Source organism: Lampris incognitus, chromosome 17 (assembly GCF_029633865.1).
Source record: "Lampris incognitus isolate fLamInc1 chromosome 17, fLamInc1.hap2, whole genome shotgun sequence".
NCBI classification, from domain to species: domain Eukaryota; kingdom Metazoa; phylum Chordata; class Actinopteri; order Lampriformes; family Lampridae; genus Lampris; species Lampris incognitus.
Window position 1 is genome coordinate 33194150 of NC_079227.1, and position 27783 is coordinate 33221932.

The window sequence follows — 27783 nt, forward strand, 5'->3', positions numbered from 1 at the left end:
GGAGAACCTAGCTTCTTCTGGAGAAGCCGTAAAGATGCCGAGGCTGGAACGCGTCGGGCATGAAACACCACTTCGCCGGCTTGATGCCGGCTTGATGCCGGCTTGATGCCGGCTTGATGCCGGCTTGACTCATTGGTAAACACCAGCGTGGGACCACGCGGCATTAATGTTGATCATGGCCGACGTTAAAAACATTTTTTCCCCCATTTCAAAATCAATCCTGCGCAGACTCGCCCCCGATTACTGTCTGAAGAGGATGCTTGCGTTGCCTTCTGCGCGCCCCCATTAACGGCTCGTGACGGGCCGGGGCGCCTTGCGTGGCAGCCTCCACCATCGAAAGTCTGTGCGTGACTTTTATAAGTAGAGTCAATTTCTCACTTCTATTCATTTCTATTTCTACTGGAACATTTTTCTAATTTCCATCCATGCATTATCCAAACCGCTTATCCTGCTCCCAGGGTCGCGGGGATGCTGGAGCCTAAACCAGCAGTCATTGGGCCGCAGGTTGGACTACCCTGGGGCTCGAACCCAGGACCTTCTTGCTGTGAGGCGACCGCGCTAACCACTCCGCCACGGTGCCGCCATTTTAAGTCTTCTGGAGGGCATATCCTTTATTGGCCATAGACTTAGAGGCCGTGAAATAACCATTGAGGATTACTTGGTTACCACCCAACCCACCCACAGTCACTGTAAACACGCTTGTAAGACAGCGAGCGAGCTGTGGTCAAACTGCTCTTCAAAAAGACGTGTTGGCGTCTGGACTAAAACTGGCCGATGTGGACTACGAGACACGTGAATGTTTGCTGGACGTCCATGGCAACACGCTTTCAAGTGCCACCATAGATGTCTTCCAGTGGCAGATGAAGCCTCATGCTGGTTTACATTTCATAACGCCAATCTGTTTACGGCTCAAGGTTCAAGGCTTCTCTATTAGCAGCCGACAGTACGTCTGCTGTGCAGACAGAGTTAGCAACACGACATCACAGCGATACAGGTTCAAAGACATCAAAGAAAAGACATGAAAACAACTAACTTCATATAGAATAAAATACAGTGCAGAGCGTAAGAAGGTCACGGTCTGACCGACCAGAGGAGGCGCTAGTGCAGCAACCAGGACGCATACCCACATCCGACTTCCCACCCGCAGACACTGCCAATCGTGTCTGTAGGGGACGCCCGACCAAGCCGGCGGTAATGCAGGGATTCGAACCGCCGACCCCCGTGTTGGCAGGACAACGGAATCGACCGCCACGCCACCCAGACGGCCCCTGTCTTGGACATTTTTAGCTGGGCCATGGATGGGTTTAGTGTCGTGTCGCAGACTCGAAATGACGGAATCGTCCACAAATGTCAATATGGTCCTGTTTGCATGCTTACTTAGGCACATGTTTGTGTCCAGAATATCAAGTAAAGGTGAGAGAACAAAGCCCTGAGGTGGGCCAGTAGAACATAATGAATCCGATAAAATGCCCTTCTACTTTCACCCGTTGTGTTCTGTTTGTCTTAAGAATCCATTATCCAACCTACCAGATTGTGACTCGACTCAAAATGCTCCGTCAGCCTCGTGGCTAAAATGTGGAGTTGGGTCATATTAAATGAAGGCTGAAGAAAGATCATCAAATAGCAATCTAGTATGGGATTTATTTCCTTCTCGTTGTTTAAACAAAAGGTCAAGTAGGGTAATTGTAGTATCCTCGACTCCTCTGGCGCCCTATAGGCAAATCGCATTGCAAATGGTACAGGTGTCGTGGCAGGAACGAAGGCTGCATGGTGAGGCTTAGTGAAGGGTAAGTTGCTCTATTATTTTTGTTGTTGTTGTTGTATATTTATAGATAATACACAACACCATACATGACAACAGAATGTATTCGGCGACTAGCAGTTTGTGGTGTACACTGCCCAGATGCAATAATGCGAATTGCCCTTCTTGATTCTAAATACAGCGGCACGGCGGCGCAGTGGTTGGTGCGGTCGCCTCATAGCAAGAAGGTCCTGGGATCGAGTCCCGGGGTAGTCCAACCTTAGGGGTCGTCCTCTGTGTGGAGTTTGCATGTTCTCCCCGTGTCTGCGTGGGTTTCCTCCGGGGGCTCCGGTTTCCTCCCACAGTCCAAAGACACGTAGGTCAGGTGAATCAGCCGTACTAAATTGTCCCTAGGTGTCTGTGTGGGCACTGTGATGGACGGGCGGCCTGTCCAGGGTGTCTCCCACCTGCCGCCCAAATGACTGCTGGGATAGGCTCTAGCATCCCTGAGAGCAGGATAAGCGGTTTGGCTAATGGATGGATGGATTCTGAATTCAGCTTTATGAAAGATGTTTTAAGGCCATGAACACAGCAGGTAACCTCTGATGAGGACAGAGACCCTGTGCCTCCTCAGTCTGAAAGACTGCAGCACTTACTCCAAACGCTTGATTGGAGAGGTATTGCCATGTTGCTCAATGGAAATGTTCTTATTCCTGCGATTTTCACAGATGGGGAAAACACATGGCATATAGAAACAGCTACTTGTTTCCTTAAAACTTAAAGAAACTTTGTGAGACTCTGTCTCAACGTAATTTGTCAGACAGCCCCGAGGAGAAAACCCATACTGGAGGTTTGTTAGGCGCGTCAATGAATGACGCCTCAGCACGCCCTGTAAACTGGGGTTTATTCGGCGCTCTAGAACAGAATACGAAATAAACAGGTAGCCGCCATGCATGGGCTCAGGGTCTTCTCCACATCGCCCCGCGTTTCCAGTGTGCAGCCTCGCAAGCACACCCTGCCGCAGAACGCAGCCGAAGATTATCTGGGATCTGAGGCTCAGCCCTGCAATCTGCCCTCTAATGGCTCCGGTTTAAAGGGCAGGAAAGCTGATCTGAGCTCCAGGGCAACTTGACTTTCGTGCTCAGAATCCATTAGACCCTCGTAATAAAGGTTTGTGTGGCCACCACCTCGGTTGCAACCCACTGACACCCACCCGTACTGACGTCGTCTCAGATTCAATCCCTCTCACTCCTTATGTTTTGTTTTGTTTTGTTTTGTACGTTTCTCGGCTGAGCGGAGGCGTGTCATATTTAGAAGGTGAGGGTGGGAAACAGGGCAGGGTTGTCCTATAGTGCGGGACAATTTGGGGAAAGAGAAAAAGCCCTCTCCTGGTCGCTGGCACTGGGTTGCCGTCCCCTTGCTTGTTTTTCTGCACTGGGTCGGCTGTGATTATAGGAGCCTGCAGATTGGTCCTAGCCATGGACGCAGAGGCTCTGCTAAGTGATTGCATCTGTCTTTACCCCTGATATGTAATTGCCACCATCCTTACACCGATTTTGCTGAACAGCCCATTTGGACTAATGTGATTTAATTTAGATCTACTCTGAATGGGCTTTCTCAAACAAATAAAACAAACTGCAGCGAACATAGCCAGGAGGGAATCGTGTGTGTGTGTGTGTGTGTGTGTGTGTGTGTGTGTGTGTGTGTGTGTGTGTGTGTGTCTTTCCGCATCTAATCTCTTAAACTACTGGATTTATCAGCCTTAATTTTTTTGTGCACAGTTATGACTGTATGACGGAGAACCTCTTGTAGTTGCAGCGATTAAAAATAAATAAATAAATAAAATAAAAACGAAAAACATTTATTCTCGCTATCGCCGCTCCCTCTCTCTCCATTCGCTCTCCACCACTAGAACGACCGGGATTTCACTCTCACCTAAAACGACCACGGGCGGTCAAAATGACGGCCAGCTTTTAAACTATATTCTGTCAAGATAAATACCCAGTTGAGATAGCAATGCATTACATATGTTAGTATGTCTGTTAGGAAACGACCGACAGCAAAATTAAAATTTTAACAACTTTTAACACTATTTTTCAAATAATTTAAAATGGCCGCCGCCCAACGCCTGTCAATTCTGCAACGCAGCGGTGGTAGTCATGGTGTGTCTGTAACAGCGTCTGTGCAGTGGCGGCTGGTGTTAAACTTTTTTTGGGGGGAGGGGGGCATCCAAAGGAGTTGAATCAAGTGCAACTCATTTGGTATACCAAGTCCAGCCATTTTAAGTGCAACTGGACTTGGTATACCAAGTCCAGTTGCACTTGATTCAACTCCTTTGGATAACCATGACCTGGATGAATGAGAACATTCACAGACATGTCGGGGGGGGGGGCAATTCACCTTGGCACAGCACACCTGACAGCTGCTTTAGTGTCCACACAGTCACAGAGTTACTAAGAAGGGCAATGTAGCCTATAGAATTTATCAGGGTTCGTAGACAGTGGATGATGACAGTCGAGACGAGGCGTCATGGTGGGTGTGAACATGATTGACAGCCACGAGAAGTGTCCGATCCCATTAGCTCAAAAAACATTAAAACAATACAAATTCGCTGCCAATAAAAGTGGGGGTGTCTAGGGCGCACAGAACTGCGCCCCCTGGAAAATTTGAAGAAACCAATCAGACAGCAGCCTCAGATCACCTGCTCGCCACAAGTTTGAGGGCTTATAGGTATCGTTTGGCCGGCGTCCCTCACCCAGGAAGTATATGTATTCAGACAGGAAGTACATGTATTCACCCAGGAAGTATATGTATTCAGACAGGAAGTATATGTATTCACCCAGGAAGTATATGTATTCAGACAGGAAGTATATGTATTCACCTAGGAAGTATATGTATTCAGACAGGAATCAACCAAATACCATTTGAACCAATATGTAATGCTGCTGACAGGAGCTCACAGACTGAAAGCACTTTTATCTCATAGTTATTTGCATTATACAGCTAAATTATATTTAACATGTTTAAGTAGATTTTCATCTGTTGATGTCTGAAGGGGGCGGCGCCCCAGCGCCCTGTACTGGCCAGCCGCCACTGGTAAGCGGACATGTTGGCAATAATCAAAAATCAAGTTTAGACTATTTCTCTGCACTGGGGAACGCTAGTGGGTTTCTAGCACAGCGCAATGAACTTGGCGTAGGAAACGACGCGACATGACGCGCACGATGACACGCAAATTACGAGTCTTCTTTCTGATGATTCATGGTCATTTTAGGTAGATTTTATAACTTTTTTGTGCAATTGATCTAAAACTAATTTTGATGCAAATTTATGCAATTTCAGGAGCATTCAGGGAGCAGCAGTCTGTATGTTTTTTTTTCTCACGAAGTTATTAAACTTTGAAAATCCAAAACCCGTCAAAATGACGGCCTCGGTCGTTCTAGTGCAACCTCGCTCGACTAACGCTACTTCCTGTCACTACCCGATCCGAGTCAATCGTGCGCATGCGCGACTAGCCTCCACGTGGAAGTGCCATGGTCTCCGATGTTAAAACTCTGCTACGAAAGTACAAATGTCAAGTGTAGGAGCTGGAAATCATCCCAGTAGCAACAACAAAACATTTCCCATGACTAATCTATGTTTTCTTACCATTGCCATCCGCGGCTCATATCTACGGTTTAGTCAAAACATTCGGGTATGAGTCTTGAAAGAAACTGGTTGTATTTCGCATGCCAGTAAATCATTCACCGCTGATCTCAGCACAGGATAACTGGAGGAACACTGCATGAACCAAAAACAATTTCCCTTATTCACCTCGCCACCAAATGGAAGTGCCACAGTCTTCAATGTTAAACATCCACAATAAAAATACAATTTCAAGAGTAGCATTAATCACAGTCACAGCTGGAAATCATCTCAATAGCTACAATAAAACATTCCCTATGGCTGAGTAATGTTTTCTTACTGTTGGTTTATGAATGAAAGTCAATCAGCAGAGCAGCCATTCGCCTTCATACATTTTATATCATGAAGACCGCTATGGTTGAAGACTTTTAATAAGGGCTTTAAAATTATGATAGCCTGATCTGCCATTCCATAGCAGATTCGGTTGCTCTTGAGCAAGGGTCCGCCTAGGAGGCTGCACATCCACAGACTGACAGGCCAAACTTTTTTACTTGGTAGATTTTTTAGCTTCAGCGCTGCATATTGACAACATTTTCTTTCCATATTTTCCTTTCAATCGACTTCGGCACTGCACAAAAGTCTTATAATGGCAGGAAAAACACCCTTTTCTGCGCGTGTATTTCCCTTCTCCCAGTAGGTGAACAAAGGGGGCGTCACCAAGTCCGAGCACTGGCAGAGATTTGCACTCTACTGAGTGCACTCCTCTAGTTTTATGTATGTATGTTTGTATGTCTTTATTTATTTAGTGCTGCAGAACCTGATACTGTACATCTAAAGTCGAGATGAAATGAAAAATACCTTTTTAACCTTTTTATATTACATCCCGGTCATGCACCGATTTAACAATAAATGCCTCAAAAAAATCTATTTCTGTGCCACATTTTTTATATCCAAATCCAACCATTATTTCTTCCTGTAAAACCAAATATAAAGTGTGCTGACTTAGGCTTGAACCAACCAATGTCAACCAATAACATCGTGACATCCACCCATCAATCAATCTTCAACTTTTGATGGCACAACGCTTATATTCATTAGCTAGCTAGCAACAGTCACTTTTCAACGTTAAAACCAAATTCTTCCCAACGTTAATACCCCACCTGTCTAACCTGATTCACTCGAAAATATGCCTCCATACAGAAATCGCATACTCTCGAAATGCCGTTCCAGCTGGACTTCAACGTGAGTACGAGAAGTTTGGTCTTGAATTGATCGAGGCCCACTTACCGTATTCGGTGTCATAGAACACAATGAACTTCTGCCAGCGCAGCTCTTCCACCAGCGTCAGCATGACGTTGTTGAGACGAACCGGTGGCCGGGCAGCCAGCGTGTAGCGCTGCCCGCTGGGGCTGGGGTTGAGCTGGCAGGCGGTCCGCGGCGACCCCTCGCTGTTCCGTTGAACATACAGGTGGGGGATGTGCATGGCGTCCGTCAGCGACTGGAGGGCGCTGGCCGAGGCACAACCTGTCGAGGTCACCAACGCCAAGATGCCCTGGTTCATCAGCTCACAGGCTGCGGAGGGGGGAGGGGGGGAGGGGAGGGGAGAGGAGCAACGAGAGAGACGTTACCAACAGCGGTGCGAATGCATCCCTTTGAGTCTGCATTTCTGGATGATTGTTTTATGTGACATTTGTGGAGAAGAGCGATCAGTATTTAAATAGAAGGGATTCTGGGAAGGAAAACCATAAAACTAAGAGGGAAATATTGATCGAGTCATTATGAGCCAACCTGGGGTTCTTAAAAAAAGACACTACACCCACACTAAACAGGATTACACAGTTGACCATAAAACTAAATAATTATTTGTGATGAGTAATTTCCCTGATTTATCAAAGATATTGTCTCTTTTGCTTGTCCAGTTAACGAGTGACCCCTGCGATATCTCTAGTGTTAACAGAACGGTGAGGGGAAATGAATAAACAAACAAACAAACAAACAAATAAACAAACAAACAAATACGATATATTTTAAGTGCAACTTTTCTAGTGAGGTGCAGAAACAAAACTCAAATTTAACCTTGCAGCCAGTCTACGAGTGATGGCATCAAGATGGAAACCTGTAGGTAAAGTCCCCAAGTTGGCTGAGAGTTCTGAGACAAAACCCACAAATGCGGTCATGAGAAATACGTCAGATATTGGCTGAAGAACACGCCTTTTGGATCCTTTACAGCCTCCCTCCTAAAAGCTACACAAACCCAAGATCATATCAGTTTCCAAGCCCGTGTTTCCACCCTAGCATCTGGAGAAGTATGCGTTGAGTCTTCTAGGAGCCATTCTGAATCCTCTTTACGTAGACCGAGCTCTTCAGACTCAAGGTGAGAGGCCTCTTAAAACATCTGGAGCGAGACTATGACTAAAACGCCAACCGAGGAATTCTATAACCATCTGTGAGGACAAAGGAGGACACTGAAGTGCGTCTAGATGGTTATTCGAACGATATAAATTATTTATAGGAAATGCTAGCCATGCTGAATTTCTGATAAGCTTCGTGGTCTTCACTGGGGCAGAAGCTCTCTAAGCTGCAAACAAACAGAGGACACCACTCTGACAGAATAGATAATCGACTCCAGGATGCTCTGGAGTTCACAGCGTCCGTCTTTCTCAAAGGATGACATTCTCTTGGGAGTTGGGGGGGTTGCCATTTTTCAAAAGATATGGAGTTCATCATAAGCCAGTAGCGACTGTTAAACAGTTTCAGTACTGTATTCAGTACTGTATGAGTTAGAAAACACAAAACTAGACATTGTGAAAAGCAGATCTGATATACTCCCATAACGGAGGTTGCCTCAAACATCTGACCTTGTCTGACAATAACTATGGGTTGCACCATTGAAATGCCCACGCGGTTATCGACAGGGACCAGATGTGGCACGACTAGAGTATTCCTCAGAGAGGCAGCCTTTTTCCTAAGCTATGATGCCAGAGTCACAATGGCCCCAAGACCATATAAATCATAGTCTCAATCTGAAAAGAGTCTCGAAATCTTACTGTGAAAGCTGACCTTCTCAATAGATACCAGGTTCTGGTATGAAAATAGGGTCTCTAGAAAATTACTATCCATCCATCCATTATCCAAACCGCTTATCCTGCTCTCAGGGTCGTGGGGATGCTGGAGCCATTAGGGCGGGTCATACCCAGTTGCCAACATGAATCTGAAGGAAATCCAAACAGCTGTTGTAATTATTATTATTATCATTTCCCCCCCCTTTTTTTCTCCGAATTGTACTTGGCCAATTACTCCATTCTTCTGAGCCGTCCCGGTCGCTGCTCCACCCCCTCTGCCGATCCGGGGAGGGCTGCAGACTACCACATGCCTCCTCCAATACATGTGGAGTCGCCAGCCGCTTCTTTTCACCTGACAGTGAGGAGTTTCACCAGGGGGACGTAGCGCGTGGGAGGATAACGCTATCCCCCCCTGAACATGCCGCCCGACTGACCAGAGGAGGCGGTAGTGCAGCGAGCAGGACACGTACCACGTACCCACATCCGGCTTCCCACCTGCAGCCACGGCCAATTGTGTCTGTAGGGACGCCCGACCAAGCCGGAGGCAACACGGGGATTCAAACCGGTGATCCCCGTGTTGGTAGGCGACGGAATAGACCGCCAGGCCACCTTGACGCCCCAATTATGTTTGTTTGTTTGTTTGTTTGTTTGTTTGTTTTTTATGGGGAATTCAAATATGAATTTATGTCTTGGATACCTCTAATCTACATCATTTTGCATTTCTAAATGGCCAGTTTTACCCTCTCGAACCCCTTTATAAGGTATTAAGCGATATAATGGAAATACTTTATACTGACAAAGCCAGTGCCATTCGTCCATAGTCCCGAGATAAAAGCTGCTTCTCACCTCTGTAATAAACAGGGAGGAAGGAGTATCAAAAGCATCACCTATCAGCACTGGGTGTGGTTATTGGTATTGCATATGGACATCTCAAAGACTTAAATAACTTCATAACTTCAGATTCTTGAAATGAAAATGCCTACTTTTCTTCCTTTATGATGAGCATGATTAATAAGCCAATCAAATGAGGCGGGCTCCATAGCAATCCTGTTATTAAGGTAGTCGAATGAGAAAATGATGATAATGTGTGGTAATGCGCTATTAAAGCCACAAGAGGTTTAGCATAAACGTCCAATAAATGAATAAAAATGTATTCCTTTAGAACAAATACTGAATTGTGGCCTTAGATGCATTACGTGTCCCCAGAAAATACAATAAATAAAAATAAAAATAACAATAATGTTGGGTCAAAAAGACTTTACCAACCTCCCTGAGATCCAAGGCCAAATATATCCAAATATATATATATATATATATATATATATATATACTTGCAAACCTCAGGGCTGACTTTTCAAAAGTAACCTAGCTTCAAAACTCGGAGTCTACAGCCGACTGCTGCCTTCATCACACGTGTGGCCCCCAGTCTTAATGAGCTGCGCTGCCGGCACGACGGGATGAACTTCAGTCATGTCAAGGCCTATAAAGACACCCAAGGACTGATTAGTGTGATGCAGAATGAGATTAATCAGCCTGTGTGCTACATAATTGCTTATCAAGTAGCTGCTGAGATAAATCCCTCCTCGGACGGCTGAAATAAGTCCGGGGCCTCCACCGTGACGCACTTCTTGTGTGGCTGTGTGTTGAGTCACAGCTTCAGCTGTGCCTCATGAAGCCTGCTCAGTATTAGCGGCGGTGACTCCCGCTACATTCCAGCGGCAGCACGGAGTGCCTCCTACCACGTGGTGGGACATAAAGGGCAGTGGATCACTAGAGGTGTGGTGACAACTCACCTGGCTTTCTCTCTATACATTAGTGCGGGCTGGGGGGGCTGCAGCCCAGATAGCACCCGGATGTGGGCCACTTTAGGCAATGATGCAGCACTGCTGGCCTTCTTCTGGCACTGACAACATGGATGTGAGCCTGAAGTGGCCCACATGTATAACAGCAAATATGGCCCAAATATGCCAAATCAAATGTGGGCCTTTTTTGGCAAAGATGCGGTGCTCTGGGCAACATGTAATCTGGATGTGACCCTAAAGTGGCCCTGTGTGGTAAATGGTGAATATGGCCCAAATATCACAAAACAAATATGGGCCACCTTTGGCAAATATGTGGCACATGCAGCATTGCTATGGCTTGGTTCTGGCCCAGATCTGGCAAACAGGAGCGGACCACCCAACTGCCATCATTCCGCGTGGTATGTGGGCCGGATGCAAGTGTCGGGTGTGGGACGGGTCCAGGCCATAGCAATTTTGCTATCTGGGAACTCCCCCTAGTGGTGGGTGGGTGCAGCACCCCCCCACCCCCAGTAGTTACAGGTGGCTGTGTAAAGTCTTAGACCAACAGTATGCCTAACTTTTCCTAATGTTCCATCCCATTATTCAAGCCGCTTATCCTAATTAGGATCATGGAATGCTGGATCCTATCCCAGCAGTCATTGGGCGGCAGGCGCTCAGGTTTTCCCGAATGTACAAATGCAAAAAAATAAATAAAACATACCTTTATTTTATACAGTGGTTGGGGCTGCGTGGAATGTACGTGTTTAATAATAAAGTGAGTACACACTCCATTCCACATCCGCTACACACACACCTCGCAAACAAAACAATGACGTCATACTGTAGTGACCGGGGGAGGCGGTCGCTCTGACTGTCGGCGGTTCTGCGCTGGGGGAGCGCAATGGCTGATGGGAGTGTTCATGTTAGATTTAAAATTGTGTTTTCATGATGTGGTGTTCATGTTGTGGTTATTCTTGTGTCGTTGTTTTGGGGGTTCGACTCACACCAAGTAGGAGACTGTTTACTGACTGACTGACTGTAGGACCGTGACTGGGACTGATGTCGCCACTTGGGACATGGGGGGGGGGTCGTTACGTTATTGTCAGTTCTGGTCCGTTCTGGTCAGTGTGGATAAAAGAGCACTTCCGGGGTCGTGCGGTGTATGGGGGGCACGGGAGCTGCGATTAAAAAGAGATCCCTGCCTCTCGACTCGCCACAATACTTTTCGTTTCAGTTGGCAGCCCCCCCCCTACTGAAACCATCTTCCCGTGCGCCTGTCTCTATACTTACGTCGGTCTCTATCTCCTTCGTCTCGTCAGATTGACCTTTATCAACATTGTCCTTCCTTAATTTAGACCCAACACACACACATTCCACTGCCTCATCCTTTTTTGCCGGACTTTCCCTTGCTCTTGTCTGCTCCCTTCTCTTTGTCCCAATTAATTATGGTGAGGGCAACCATGGGAAACCCTTTTTTAAATGTCAGCGAGATACCACACAGGTGTCTCAAAGTTAAAGTGGGCATCTACACGAGAACAACAGTAGATGCATTTGGGCCAAGAAGAGCTGGATTGTAGAATGTGCCCAGCTAATTGGCCAGCATCACTGTCTATTTGTATCCATCCATCCATCCTTCCATCCATCCATCCACCCATCCACTACCTATACCGCTTATCCTTACCCAGACAGCATCCGTATGTGGGCCACTTCAGGCAATGATGCGGCACTGATGGCCTTCTTCTGGCCCTGACAAAATGGATGTGAGCCTGAAGTGGCCCACATGTAGAATAGCATAATATGACCCTGTGGGAGTGCAGGAACGAGGAGACGGAGAGATCGAGTCGAGTCAATTCCGTTTACTCGCCACGCAAAACAACACTGATACAGCACAATCTGTCGTGGCAACCAGCTAACCGCTAGGCTGCTGCAAACATGGCTCCACCTCGACCAGCTAACCGCTAGGCTGCTGCAAAACATGGCTCCACCTCGACCAGCTAACCGCTAGGCTGCTGCAAACATGGCTCCACCTCGACCAGCTAACCGCTAGGCTGGTGCAAAACATGGCTCCACCCAGGAAACGCTAAGCAGTGCCTACGTCAGCACTCTGAACGTCTGCCTTAAAGGAGCAGCAGCCCCTGTGGAATCTACCCTCAATTGTGTATCACCACAACCCAAATATGCCAAATCAGATGTGGGCCTTTTTGGCAAAGATGCGGTACTCTCGGCAACATGTGATCTGGATGTGACCCTGAAGTGGCCCGTGTGGTAAATGGTGAATATGGCCCAAACATCACAAAACAAATATGGGCCACCTTTGCCAAATATGTGGCACATGCGGCATCACTATGGCTTGGTTCTGACCCAGATCTGGCAAACAGGATTGGACTGCCCAAGTGCCATCATTCCACGCAGTATGTGGCCAGATGATAGAAAGATGAAAGTCGGGTGTGGGACGGGTCCGGGCCACAGCAAGTTTGCTATCTGGGTACTCAGGGTTGCGGGGATGCTGGAGCCCATCCCAGCAGTCACTGGGTGGCTGAAGGGGAAACACCCTGGACAGGCCGCCAGGCCGTCACAGGGCCCACACACACACACATTCACACCTAGGGTCAATTTAGTACAGCCGTGGAAGGAAACCAGAGCACCCGGAGGAAACCCACGCAGACACGGGGAGAACTTGCAAACTCCACACAGTGGACGACCCGGGACGACCCCCAAGGTGGGACTCCCTAGGGGCTCGAACCCTGGACCTTCTTGCTGTGAGGCGACCGTGCCAAGCACTGCGCCACCGTGCCACCCCCAACATGTGTAATGTCAATGTGTAATGTGTTCAAGATGACGAGGGGTGTGACTGAATCTGAATATGTAATGCTGGTCTGCACGCATTCTGAGAAAGGTGAAAATATGATGTGCACATCTAATGATTCATTATTTGTCCAAGTATCAGGAGTAGAAGTCATCATTCAAATGGTTCAGTACATCAATGCCTTTGAGGCACTACAATCACATTTGCCTAATTTGCAGAGGTGATGAGGACGATATGCCGTTTGATTCCTGATGTTTAGTTTGTCCCCACATTGGCGACTACACCGGCTTGCCAATGCTGCACAGTGAAAAGGGGGTAATATATTTTCATTATCACATGATGGATTTTGAAGTGAATTTGTTTTCTTTTTGTGTGGGGGGAAAAAAGAAACCCTTGTAAGATTCAGGAGTGTCCTCTACTTAGTCCTCCCACAAATGGTTGCTGCAGGGCTGACTGCTGTTGGCAGCAAACTAAAAAGCTATTTAGCATTAATTACTCGCACTCACAAGCACATCGCCATTACACATTGTCTTAAAGGCAATATTAGTGTGCATTAGCTGAGGGACAGAGTACACGTTAAGCACCTTGGTGACCAAGAAGGACGACCCAGCCCTTTCAGCCAATGTGCTCTCCTACAGGATCTTTTTGTGGCTTTACTGGCCAAATTCTGTCCCTAAGCTAACGCTAACAGAGCCAATGTTCCCTTTGATGAGATAGAGTACTGCTGAGCTCAGCTCAAATCTCTCACAAACACCTTTTCAACATTCAAACACTGCGCTTTTACTGGACATTAAAATTCTAAGTGTAGTCAAAAAGGAGTCCCTGTACATCAGCCAGCCAGCCAGTCAATCGATCAATCGATGGATCAATCAATACATCAATCGATCGACTGGTTAATCAATCGACAGATCAATCAATAGCTCAATCGATCGACTAATTAATCAATCGACCGTCAATCAATCAATAAATCAATCAACCAATCATTAACCAACCAACCAACAAATCAATTAATCAATCAATCAATCAGTCAGTCAGTCAATCTCTGTAATGTAAATAATTACAAAATTTAAGAGCTTTGTTTCTGACTACTTTGCATACAGTAGTCTACAGTAGTGTGTAGATTGAGTGATAATCAATGTAACCCATAGATGAAGGGGCTGTGTTATATGAACATCGTTTATGATGGGAATGTCCACATTTATTCATTTTTGTGATCAAGTTTTTTTATTGTTTTGTTTCAGATAAATATGAAATAAAACATAGTACAAACAACAGCAACAATGCAGCACACACACACACACACACACACAATAGTGGTGACTCCCATCCCATCCCATCGCCATGGATCTACATATATGATTTGCACAACACAAAGATCCAAAATTTACCAACAAATAGAAATGGTGATTACAGCAATTCCTTGATTTTATCTGCCATCACTTGCCCTGCTGAAATAGTACTAGCCAGCACCATGCATTCTTGCCACTGATACCTCCATGTTAATCATATAGATATACGTGTCTTTATGCAGGCTCAATAACATAGTATATCAATATATGTATTAATCCATTGAGCTTTTGTAACTGTATGTGGAGGTTTCTGATGTAAAGCCAGCATCATCTTGGCAGCAGGGATGCCCGTTAGGAGACGATGTCAACTCAAGTGTGTTAATTTGACTAAGGAGGTGTCATTTCAGCGCGGCACAGTGGGACAGCATGGTACACCTACATCCAGGACGTCAGATAGAGTAGCACAGACCTCAACCCAAAAAAGCCTCACATCCTTGCACTCCCAATGCATATGCATGTAAGGACCTGTTAAGTCCACATGGGCACAAGGTGGAGTTTGGAGATGACAACCATTTCACGAGATAACCCTTCCTCGGTGTGATGTAGTTCCTATGAATATGGTTGAAATTAATCTGTTGATAATCTGGGTTTTAGAAGCAATGACAGTCGAAGACCATATCGTCTCCAAGTAAAGTGGACCTTCTCCCATGTAGTGCTCTAGATCCCTAGTCCATACATGTATAATGGAGAGTTTTATAGGAAGTAATCCGGAAGAGTAAACATAGTTGAGAAACCAAAACTCTTTTTCAACCTCTATTGTCCAAAATGGAGTGCAATGGATGGGTGGTAAATGGAGTGTTCCATGGCACGTGTATGCTTTCTTGGACAATCACAGTTGGAGATCGAGAATGAGCTTGGTAAATTGTAAGACAGTCTCAAATCATTAAAGCTGTGGAGCTCATTCTCATTATAAATGTCGGCAATAGCATGGACACCTTAAGTTCTCCAGGCTGGGCATGAAAATGAGCCCCGCCTCCCCCACAGTGAGAAGAGAATAGTTGTTAAAGATTGGGCTATTAAGATGCCATTTACACATACTACTATTAGATTGCTTCTCAGCAAGATGTCATACTGACAAAAGGAAACTCATTACGCAGCCAAACGATAGTTTAACTCATTTCAAAGGAAAAGCAGAGTAAATCAGCTCTTCCAATCTGTGTAGGTATGCTAAATTAGTCTCTATAGATTTTCAACAACAGAATTAAGCCAATTCAGCTCATTCAATTCAATTCACTTCAATTCAGGATTAAACCAATGGTCTCAAGACAAATGACCAAAAAGTATATTTAAAAGCAGGAACTGAAAGACCACACTTTGGTTTGTGATGCTGGAGAGTTTTCTGCCTTATGCTCAGTCATTTCCCACTCCAAATAAATGTAGATACCAAAGAGTGAATTTTATCCCAGTAATCAGCTGGGGGTAAAGGTAACATGGTGGAGAAGAATGTATCCGTAGTTGTATGCACATCTTAACAACTGACACATGAGCTTGTAGTGATTTTTGGGAGGTCAGCGCATCTATCAAGATCTGCTTCAATTTTAGAGTTACCCAGAATTAAGTTATTTATTTATTTTTGAGCAATACTAACTAATGAGGGAAAAAATGTCCAACCCCAAGTACATGATGACTGGAATATGTTGGGATAATGAACTAGGATCCAATTCTGATTTTAGTGGAAATAATGCTGATTTCATCCAGTTAATTTTATAACCGGACAAGGAATTTAATTCGTCAAAAGCATCTAAAATATGTGGTACTAAGGTGGCAGCTTTGTCGAAGTATAACAGTATGTCATCGGCATACAACAATCTGGAAAGGAATGAATGAAAGCCGCTTTATTTGACATTGTATTCTTACAAGAAATTATATTCTTACAATGAATTGTTTCTCTGCATTTAACCCATCCTATTGTATAGGAGCAGTGGGCAGCTGCAGCGCCCGGGGACCAACTCCAGTTCTTCTTTCCATTGCCTTGGTCAGGGGCACAGCCAGGAGTATTAACCCTAACATGCATGTATTTTTGATGGCAGGAGGGCACCAGATCACCTGGAGGGAAACCTACGCAGACACGGGGAGAACATGCAAACTCCACAGAGAAAGGACCTGGGATGGCCTGGGGTTCGAACCCAGGACCTTCTTGCCGTGAGGAAACAGTGCTAACCACTGGGCCATCGTGCCACCCATGAGTGTATCCGTGAATCAATGTCTTGTTCACTTTTGGCATACAGTTTGATGTCATCCATGTAGAAGAGGTGACTGATGGTTACCCTACTTCTGAACTTGTATCCATAGCCAGTCTTTGCAATGATGATCTGACTGAGGGAGTTCATGCCTATGCAGAACAGCAGCAGGGACAGTGCATCACCTTGGCATATGCTGCAATTGATGGTCATTTGTGTGATGGCCTTGGAGTTGGCCTCTAGGTTTTTTATTCCACAGTTGCAATGAGTTCTTGAGGAAGGTTATCAGTGTCCTGTTGGCCTTGTATAGTGCCAAGCACTCCAATATCCACATATGGGGCACTGAGTCATAGGCCTTCTTGTAGTCAATCCAGGCAGTGCTCAGACCGGTCTGTCTGGTCTTCTGAGTCTTGGGTGACTGCTCTATCAACCAGTAGCTGGTGCTTTGACCCTCTAGTGTTGTTTCCAATGCCATTCTGAGTTTCAATCATGTACTGACTCATGTGCCTATTTAAATAAACCACTATGATCCCTGAGAGGAGCTTCCATGTTGTGGAGAGGCAGGATATTTGCGGGGAGTCTGAAGGTGTTGTACCCTTGTGGGGATCCTTCATGATCAGTATTGTCCTTTTCTGTGTTAGTCCCTCTAAGTGAGACCCTGATATTAGCAATTGGTTCATTTGTGTGGCCAGGCGTTCATGGATTGCTATTAGCTTCTTCAGCCAGTAGGCACGGATCATGTCTGGTCCGGGTGCTGTCCAGCTCTTAAAGCTTGCGACTTGCTGTTGTGGCAATGACTGGGTCTTGTTATGGGAAGCTGCTGTGGTCTGCTCTTACATTCACCAGCCACTGGGCATTGGTGTTGAGTGATGCCTCTTTCTCTCATATATCCTTCCAGTATCTCAGCTTTGGGTGAGTCTGCTCTTGTGCTGTCGACCCCCAAGCATCTCCAGGATAACTGTTGCAGTGGCATATACAAGCTCATTGGTTTATGTAATTTTGGTAGTGAAGATAGGTGTGTAGAGCTTTGTTAACATCTGCTAGCATCTCTTTTGATGGGACATTTCAGTAAGCCGTGGGAGTCAGGTGCAGTCGACTGTGTTTAGTCTGGCCATGATTCTCATCTTCAGCTCTGTGGATTCAGCTGTTGTGGTTGGTAGGGTCATGTCAGTTGGTTCTTTAACCCTGTGCTCCTGCCTCAGGAGCAGCCATTCTTCTCCATGCTCTTCTCCATGTTGATGTGTCACATGACCATTCTGTTGGGTCCTCTCACTCTCAAGCTATGATAGTAGCTTATTTCTATTGATGTTCGAGCATTGAGGTACCAGTTGCTTCTTGATCAGTGTGGATATTGGTCTCCTACTCATCCATAGTTCCCACATATGTTGCATATAACCCCTCTCTTTGGGTCTGCTGTTGTAGTAGCACTCCATCAATTCCTTGTTCTCAGTCCATGTCCATGAATGACCTGTTCCTGTAGCCCAAATGTCATAAGGTTGCCCTCGTTCCCCAACACCTGGCATGGATCTTCTTAATCCGGGCGACGTCCGAGCAGGTACGGCTGTAGTTACATTTCTCATGCAGCATCAGCGAGAGTAACATATATAGATAGATAGATAGATAGATAGATAGATAGATAGATAGATAGATAGATAGATAGATAGATAGATAGATAGATAGATAGATAGATAGATAGATAGATAGATAGATAGATAGATAGATAGATAGATAGATAGATAGATAGATAGATAGAGTGGTTTTCCTTCATACCCCTTGGGATTATGAAATTTTTACAAACAACATTTCTACATTGGATGGTCGATTATGAACACACCTTCGCACAAAGTTAAAGCAAACATTCGTATATTTGAGTTCGTGTGAATGATCAGAGGTCGTCAGTCTTGTACGTTCAACTGAACACAATGTTTACAGCAACCACTCTCACTCTGCTATAATTTTAGAATGATAATTTGCTTTGGCTCTGTTGTGTCACTGTGTCCCATCAACAGGGATAAGCTGACCCAGACTCTGAACTGTTTGACCGTGACAATATGTTCCCAGCAGTCAGGGATGGAGATAACCACCAGCCGAGGCTTTATACACAGACTATGATGAAGGCCTCAAATGCATCGACACGTTGAAATAATTGAAATAACCTCGAGTCTAAAAAAAAAGTTGTCTTTTTGCATCCTTTCCCAAATGCCAGTGTATTATCCATCCATCCATTATCCAAACAGCTTATCCTGCTCTCAGGGTCGCAGGGATGCTGGAGTCTATCCCAGCAGTCATTGGGTGGCAGGCGGGGAGACAGACAGGCCATCACACAGGGCTCACACACACACACCCAGGGACTATTTAGTACAGCTGATTCACCTGACCTACACGTCTTTGGACTGTGGGAGGAAACCGGAGCCCCCGGAGGAAACCCACGCAGACAGCATGCAAACTCTACACAGAGGACGACCCGGGATGACCCCCAAGGTCAGACAATCCCGGGGCTCGAACCCAGAACCTTCTATCTGTGAGGCAACCATGCTAACCACCGCGCCACCCAGTGTATTATATTACTGCAAACCAAGTGAGCTAATCTGCGCTACCAAGCGGTTTGGCACCCAGCAATGATTGAGACGCCACATGCTAACACCTGCACGACTGGTAAATTAGCGTCACAACAAGGGGTTGTAGCACTCAAGTATGGACTTGATCTCAAGTCGGCATTTTGCTAGTCTTGGTCTCTTCACAGATAATGATTCGGATTGGATTGGGTCTCAGACAACTCGAACTCATAATAACTTTTCAAGACCAGCGGAGGACACGCATTTAATTTACTTTTATTTTCAAACAAACGTCAACCTTCCCCTGCGAAGATCGCTATAGTGCAGTTTCATTCAATTTATTTTTTTATGAACATTATTGTTATTATGGATTTATATCTCTGAAACAAAAGCATACATAGATGTAAATGTAGTGAAGTTATGAGTTTTACTGTAATAGCATAGTTATGGTCAGGGTGTTTAACTGGGAATTGTTTCACTGTTCTGTGTTAGTCTTGAGTTTGACTTGACACCTTAAACTCTTGAACCAACCCGGGGATCTCCGGTTCGAATCCCCGTGTTGCCTCCGGCTTGGTCGGACGTCCCTACAGACACAAATGGCCGTGTCTGCAGGTGGGAATCTGGATGTGGGTGTGTGTCCTGGTCGCTGCACTAGCGCCTCCTCTGGTCGGTCGAGGCACCTGTTCTGGGGGGAATAGCCTGATCCTCCCACGCGCTACGCCCCCCCTGGTGAAACTCCTCACTGTCAGGTGAAAAGAAGCGGCTGGCGACTCCACATGTATGGGAGGAGGCGTGTGGTAGTCTGCAGCCCTCCCCGGATCAGCAGAGGGGGCGGCTCAGAAGAGTGGGGTAATTGGCCGGGTACAATTGGGGAGAAATAGGGGGGGGGGGGCGGTCTTGAACTCGACTCAGACTGGCCTTCCTAAAGAATTGGTCTGCACTTGGTCTCACCTCGAGCGGTCTTGAGCGACGGGGCCAGCACGCCGCCTTAACGTGTGAAATAAAAACAGGATACCTTGTCTGCATAGCTAAAAGCAGAGGCGTGTTAAAAATGAGCCCGCTTTTCCAAGACAGCACCTGCCTACGCCTTTTCACCGGCCCCGAGATCTGTAAAATTTAGGCCTTGCCGCTGGATTGCTTTGAAAGGTACCGCAGCAACAATGGAGAGGAAATGAGATCCAGTCAAGTGGCGTGCAGGGCAGCAGGGGGCCCGGCAAATCAATAGGCAGAGGAAACCGATAGCCAGACTAGCATAACAAAACCAAAGGATTAGCGCTACCAGGCGTGGCGTTATTGAACCAATCGCCTGAAACAAGACAAAGCAGGGCCGAGGAGAGGAAACTCCCCCTTCTTACCCTCCGCCCCGCTCATTCCTCCTCCGCGCTTACTGCCCTCCGTGTCTCCCTCCATCCTTCACTTTTGGCCTCCTCTTGCCCATTGCACCGCATGCGGACACACAGGCAGGCCCTCATTCATCCTGTCCTTTTAATTTGAGAGTATGCTAATTACCCTTCCCCGCCCACCCTTTCTTTCCACCCCGTAGCCCTTTGGGGCTTTCTCTCCCCTCTGTCGTTCGTCATCCCTTGATCTCTCTTCACTTTTCTCCCATTTCCTTTTTCCCCCCTTTCGGCAACATCTATCCTTCCCCAACTTGGGCCTTTGCCGCCTCCTTTTATATGCTCCTCCCTCGTCCACTACTGTCGCTATCTTTGTATCCCCTGCTTTTGCTATTCCCCTTTCCTCGTCTTCACCATCCGCTGGACGCAGGAGTGTCTCCTCCCTTCCTCTCCTTCGACACCATGGTTACGCAAAATACTCGCTTCTTGTTGGCTGGAGGGTGCACATTAAAATCATCAGCTAAAGTTTAATCACACTTCCGGGCGGCACGGTGGCGCAGCGGTTAGCGCGGTCGGCTCACAGCAAGAGCGTCCTGGGTTCGAACCCCGGGGTGGTCCAACCATGGGGGTCATCCCGGGTCATCCTCTGTGTGGAGTTTGCATGTTCTCCCCGTGTCTGCGTGGGTTTTCTCCGAGGGCTCCGGTTTCCTCCCACCATCAAAAAGACATGAATCCATTATCTGAACCGCTTATCCTGCTCTCAGGGTGGCGGGGATGCTGGAGCCTATCCCAGCAGCCATTGGGCGGCAGACGGGGAGACACCCTGGACAGGCTGCCAGGCCATCACAGGGCCCACATACATACACACATACATTCATATCTAGGGACAATGTAGTCCGGCTGATTCACCTGACCCACATGTGTTTGGACTGTGGGAGGAAACCGGAGCCCCCGGAGGAAACCCACGCAGACACCATGAGAACATGCAAACTCCACACAGAGGACGACCCGCCAAGGCTGGACTACACCAGGACTCGAACCCAGGGCCTTTCTTGTTGTGAGGCGACCGCGCTAACCACCGCGCCACCCTAGGATGGGTTAAATGCAGAGCGTAATTTCCCCACGGGGCTGAATAAAGTATCTCAAAAATCAAAAATCTCAAAATAAAGGTATGCGCCGGCCACAAAGTTGCCACGTAACCATGGCAACACACCGATTCTGCAGCGAGCCCAGTAAACATTCAAATCTTTAGCTTAGCGCTATCTTTTTTAAGCTCGAGCCAAAACACGCGCGCACACCCCTCGAGCCAATCAGAGACAGGTATTCCCCTTAACCGCCGCGTGAAGGGGTTTATGTCACGGTCACGGAGGATGCCGGTGAGCTGGCACGTCGGCTGCACCGTTCGACTGGTTCTTCGCCTGCGTCGAAATCCGTTAACACACTCCTCGGAGTGGATTATCCCTTACTTAACACACTCCACGGAGGCAACAATCTGATGCAGAGTGGAGCGTGTGGAGGGGGAAATTAACAAATCCACGGGGCTGCCGCACGCATGCGTCAGTCGGGCCGACAGGGTCGTGCTGAACCGTCGGCAAAGCCGGCGTATGCAGCACGCCACGGCCAGCTGTTAGGTGCGGAGGCGTGTTTGCGAAGCGTCCCCGCTGGTTTGAAGCACTGTGCAGAAGCACTACCATAAGGTGGACACGTCATCTGTCGCGCTTGGACAACGTTTCCTAATGCAGTTTGACGTCAAACCAATCTGCTGGTAATTGAAGTTGCTCTTAGCGGCGACTCTGTTAGTGCCGATGTCCACCGCGCTAAGCTGCATGGAGGATTAGATCCCAGCAGGGCCCGGCAATGTTAGCAGCACCGGGTTCTACTAAGGCCCAGTTCCGACCCACCCCCCCCCCCCCTTGGCGCTACTCCTCCATTTTGTAAGAGGCTTCGTAGGGTAGGGGTGTCCCGTTTCTATTGGGGATCGAGGGGGGAGTGGTCATCTAGCCATCCAAATGGCGCTCCAAACAGAGCTGTAGAAGAAAATTCCCAGAATGCTTTACGAACTGAGGCAGTGTAACATGGCCGCCGCAAATAATCCATCCATTATCCAAACTGCTTATCCTGTTCTTGGGGTCGCGGGGATGCCGGAGCCTATCCTAGTAGTCAGTGGGCAGCAGGTGGGGGGGACACCCTGGACAGACCACCAGTCCATCACAGGGCCCACACACACATTCACACGTAGGGACAATTTAGTCCGGCCGAGTCACCTGACCTACATGTCTTTGGACTGTGGGAGGAAACCCAAACAGACAGGGGGAGAACATGCAGACTCCACACAGAGGACGACCCGGGACGGCCCCCAAGGTTGGACTACCCTGTGGCTTGAACCCGGGACCTTCTTGCTGTGAGGCGACCGCACTAACCACTGCGCCACCGTGCCACCGCAAGTAATCTTCGCAAATAATCACACGAAATGTTTTAAATCTGTTGGAATATCTCGGTTCAATGTCGATGTGAAGGGGTATGTAATTTGATAACGAGCATTTTAGAAAAATGGCTATACACGATGTCAGCAGAACTTTGTGTGAACAAAGACTTGTGAGGGACAGCGCCGTTATTTCCACGTCCCGTAAGCTTGATATCAGTGCAGGGCGGACACCTCTATGGGCAGGACTGCACTGAAACAGCCAGTGTGCAAACAAGTCGAGGATAGTGATGACGTCATGAGTAGCGTCCCGTTTCCTAGGTAAAGAGTTCAACCCTCTGAGCTGAAGGGCCACTTCCCAGTAGAGGGCGCTCCAAAACTAGGGGTGAGGGCGGGGGGGTCGGGCCAAAGAAAGCAGGACCACTTTGACCCCATACCCACTCCCTTACATATTTCATGTGTTTCACACACACACACACACACACACACACACACACACACACACACACACACACACACACACACACACACACACACACCACTCCTTCCCTCTCTTTGCCCTCTATGCCAAGAGTAGTTCTCCCTCCGTCCTAACATCTCATTTTTCACCCTAGGCCAATGGGGTCTTAATTTCTCTCATGCTTAATTAAGCTATCTATCTCTATGGGTCTTTATCCCCATTACCAACCCACCCCACCCCCCACTGCTCGCCATGCCGTCCATTCCACTGAAGAACGTCTCTGGTAATAGAGGGGAAAATGAATTGCCTGTATGGCTAATAACGCTGGGAGAAGTGAACTTTTAATTTATTTATTTATTTATTTATTTATTTATTTATTTATTTATTTTATTAATGCTACTCTACTAGCCTTGATCCCCATGTGGTGCCTCGTATACGTGTGTATACACTACCGTTCAAAAGTTTGGGATCACCCAAACAATTTTGTGTTTTCCATGAAAAGTCACACTTATTCACCACCATATGTTGTGAAATGAATAGAAAATAGAGTCAAGACATTGACAAGGTTAGAAATAATGATTTGTATTTGAAATAAGATTTTTTTTACATCAAACTTTGCTTTCGTCAAAGAATCCTCCATTTGCAGCAATTACAGCATTGCAGACCTTTGGCATTCTAGCTGTTAATTTGTTGAGGTAATCTGGAGAAATTGCACCCCACGCTTCCAGAAGCAGCTCCCACAAGTTGGATTGGTTGGATGGGCACTTCTTTGAGCAGATTGAGTTTCTGGAGCATCACATTTGTGGGGTCAATTAAACGCTCAAAATGGCCAGAAAAAGAGAACTTTCATCTGAAACTCGACAGTCTATTCTTGTTCTTAGAAATGAAGGCTATTCCATGCGAGAAATTGCTAAGAAATTGAAGATTTCCTACACCGGTGTGTACTACTCCCTTCAGAGGACAGCACAAACGGGCTCTAACCAGAGTAGAAAAAGAAGTGGGAGGCCGCGTTGCACAACTGAGCAAGAAGATAAGTACATTAGAGTCTCTAGTTTGAGAAACAGACGCCTCACAGGTCCCCAACTGGCATCTTCATTAAATAGTACCTGTTAGAGCCTGTTTGCATACGACTATCTGTGTGTGTATGTGTGTGTGTGTGTATGCATGCATGAATGTGTGTGTACATGCATGAATGTGTGTGTACATGCATGCAAGTGTGCATGCATGTAGTGTGTATGCACGTGTGCATGTATATGCGTGCACGTGCATGCATTCATGCACGTGTGCATGAGTGTGTGTGTTTGTGTGCATGTGCGTGCATGCACATGTGTGTGTGTGTGTGTGTGTGTGTGTGTGTGTGTGTGTGCGTCTCAGCACTTGGCCCATAAAAGGCCTCTTCACTGCAGTACGTACGGCCCTCCTGGGGTCTCCATGACGGAGGAAGAGCTACTGGCAGCACGGTGGCCAATTAGTCAGTGATCAATCGTCTGGGCAGAAATGGCCGGTGTGTATTGGGGAATTTCTTATCGCTAATGAATTTCAGTCTTGGAAAAGGCTAACGTGCATTAACAACAACAACAGCAAAAAAAAATGCTGCACCCAATCACCATCCCCGTACCTAATCAGCCCCCCCACCCCACTCTCTTTCTCTCAAGTGACTTTTCATGAATGAAATGGATTTCAGTAGTAGATTTTTCCATACAGCTAAATGTCTGGGATGTAGCCTGCAAGTTGGGGGGGGGGGGGGTGGCGTGCTCCTTCTTCCACATATTCAGGGCTGAGGCACTCGGCTGGGATTTGAGTGTTATTCAGCAATTTCCTTAAATAACATCTTTCAAGAGGCACCTCCCCTAAAGAAACACGCATCTGCACTCTCGTCTGATTTAGGGAGCACTGCACAAAGTGCTGGATAGTTTTCCTGCGGTGCTGAGTTGGACCCTTCATTGCAAATGCCCACTTAATCCGTTTCAGGGTCACTGGGACGAGAGATAACGGGACACCAAGGATAGGCCGCCAGCACACGGCCCCACATACACAACACACACACACACACACACACACACACACACACACACACACACACACACACACACACACACACACACACACACAGTGAGGAGTTTTACCAAGGGGACGTAACATGTGGGAGGATCACGCTATTCCCCCCAGTTCCCCCTCCCCCCCAAACAGGCGCCCCAACTGACCAGAGGAGGCGCTAGTGCAGCGACCAGGACACACGCCCACTTCCGGCTTCCCACCCGCAGACACGGCCAATTGCGTCAGTAGGGATGCCCGACCAAGTCGGAGGTAACAGCGGGATTCGAACCGGCGACCCCCATGTTGGTGGGCAACCGAACAGACCGCCACGCCACCCGGATGCCCTATGCATGTCTTCCTGATGGTGGGAGGAAACTGGAGCACCCGGACGAAACCCACGCGGACACGGGGAGAGCATGCAAACTGCACACAGAAATGACCTGGGACAGCCTGGGGTTCGAACCCAGGACCTACTCGCTGTGAGGCAACGCTGCACAACCACTGGGACACCGACCAAACTGTGGGAGGAGATAGAAGCACCTATAGTAAACCTGAGCGGATGGAGGAAGAGGCCTCGAGACAGAAAATCCAGGTTCGGACCCAAAAGGCCCCTCGCCGTGAGGCAGCCAGCCCAACCCGAGAGCACAGGACAAAGAAATTATGTATACAAATGTTGTTGTTGTTGTTTGTAAAGCTGCTTGATCGCGACCTTATTCGCCTCCAGGACAACACAGTGCGGTCCGAGCATCAGCAGCCTTTAAGCACCGCCAGCCCGAGGGCGGTTGCAGAGACTAGACAGGTCCAAAGAAACGAGGGAATCAGTTCTCTCGCGTTGGGCTGTTTTATACTGTACAATTGATGTTAACACGTGAAATGAATCAGAAAATCTAAAATGTGAAGATTCATTAAACAAGATGATTTGCTTGGAAACACGTGCCGTGATTTAATGCGGCTGAAGAAGTCTGCGGCACGAGGTCCGCTTGCAGAGACTTCCTGCTCCGCATCCACTGAGCCGCTGGCCGCGTGGGCTTGGACGCGCGCTCAGCTCAGCCGCTGCGCCTCGCCTTGCTGCCGCGATGGCGCTCCGACCCAGACCCCCGAAATTGACACGTCAGAAAAGTCAAGGCGCTCAAAGAGGGCCGAGATTTAGCACTAGGCTGAGCACGGTGTGGAGACGGGTCCGGCTGTGCGAGACTAATTTACACCTACCCCGCCTGCACCGCCCGGCGACGTGTGGAGACTCACTAACTGGCTGTGGCTAGCAGACTCAAACTCGTGTGTGTGTGTGTGTGTGTGTGTAGTAGTAGATCGATAGATAGAATATATATAAATAACGTTGTTTAAAGAAACACCCAACAGTAGGCAAAGTGCTCAGCAAATAAGGAGCAAAACAAACCAGTGAGCCCAGTAAATTCTTTAGGAGACAGTAAAGCCTGTTTCCTGCCATAAGCAACCATCAGGAGTATATAGTAGTGAATTCAGGGGCAGCCGGGAAGCGAACCCACGTCACCCACACCACGGGCGACTGCGCTAACCCGTCAGCCAAGGGATCTTACCAGTTGGCTAAGGGCTAGCGAGTCTACACGTGGTCGGTACACACGTGGTCGGCGAACTCAGGGGGCATCCGGGAACCGCCGCCACAGCCGGGAAGTGAACCCGGGTTTCCCACACCACTGGTGACTGCGCTAACCAGTCAACTAAAGGGTCCGACCCGTTAGCCAAGGGCTGGCGAGTCTAGTCATTCGTGGTCGTTACTATGGGTGTGTGTGTGCGTGCGCGCGCGCGCTCAGGGTAATTCATAATCGCATACAGGATTGAGAGAGGGGGGAATGAGAAAGAGGGGAAAGAAGAGAAACAAAGAGGCCCTGAGGAAAAACAGAGAAACGAGAGAGTAGATTGAACATGGGAGAGAGAGGGGGGGGGGCAGGAGACATGAAGAAGATGGGGAGATGAATGTGAAATGGTGAAAAAATTAAAGGAGTAGCTGGGAAAAAAAGGAGGAGGAATGTTAAGGGAAGGGAAGGCAAGGTGAGGAGGTGAGGAGGAGTGGAGGTGATGTGCTGGACTGTTTCTCGGGGTTGTCTTCAGGGACAACACAGAGTGGAACTCCCAGCATCCTCCTGCATTAACTCCATCTGCATCAACTCCACCTGCATCAACTCCACCTGCATCAACTCCATCTGCATCAACTCCTCCTGCATCAACTCCATCTGCATCAACTCCACCTGCATCAGCTCCATCTGCATCAACTCCATGTGCATCAACTCCTCCTGCATCAACTCCATCTGCATCAACTCCACCTGCATCAACTCCACCTGCATCAACTCCACCTGCATCAACTCCATCTGCATCAACTCCTCCTGCATCAACTCCATCTGCATCAACTCCATCTGCATCAACTCCTCCTGCATCAGCTCCATCTGCATCAA

The 27783-nt window shown here is 47.5% G+C and overlaps 1 protein-coding gene across 1 annotated transcript in view; it reads right to left on the minus strand.

Moving 5' to 3' along the window:
* LOC130127193 (glutamate receptor ionotropic, delta-1-like) overlaps positions 1–27783 on the minus strand; it is a 613283-nt gene that overhangs the window by 295955 nt on the left and 289545 nt on the right. The window contains exon 3 of the mRNA XM_056296763.1: positions 6653–6937. Coding sequence (XP_056152738.1) covers positions 6653–6937 — 285 coding nt within the window. The remainder of the gene's footprint in view (positions 1–6652; positions 6938–27783) is intronic.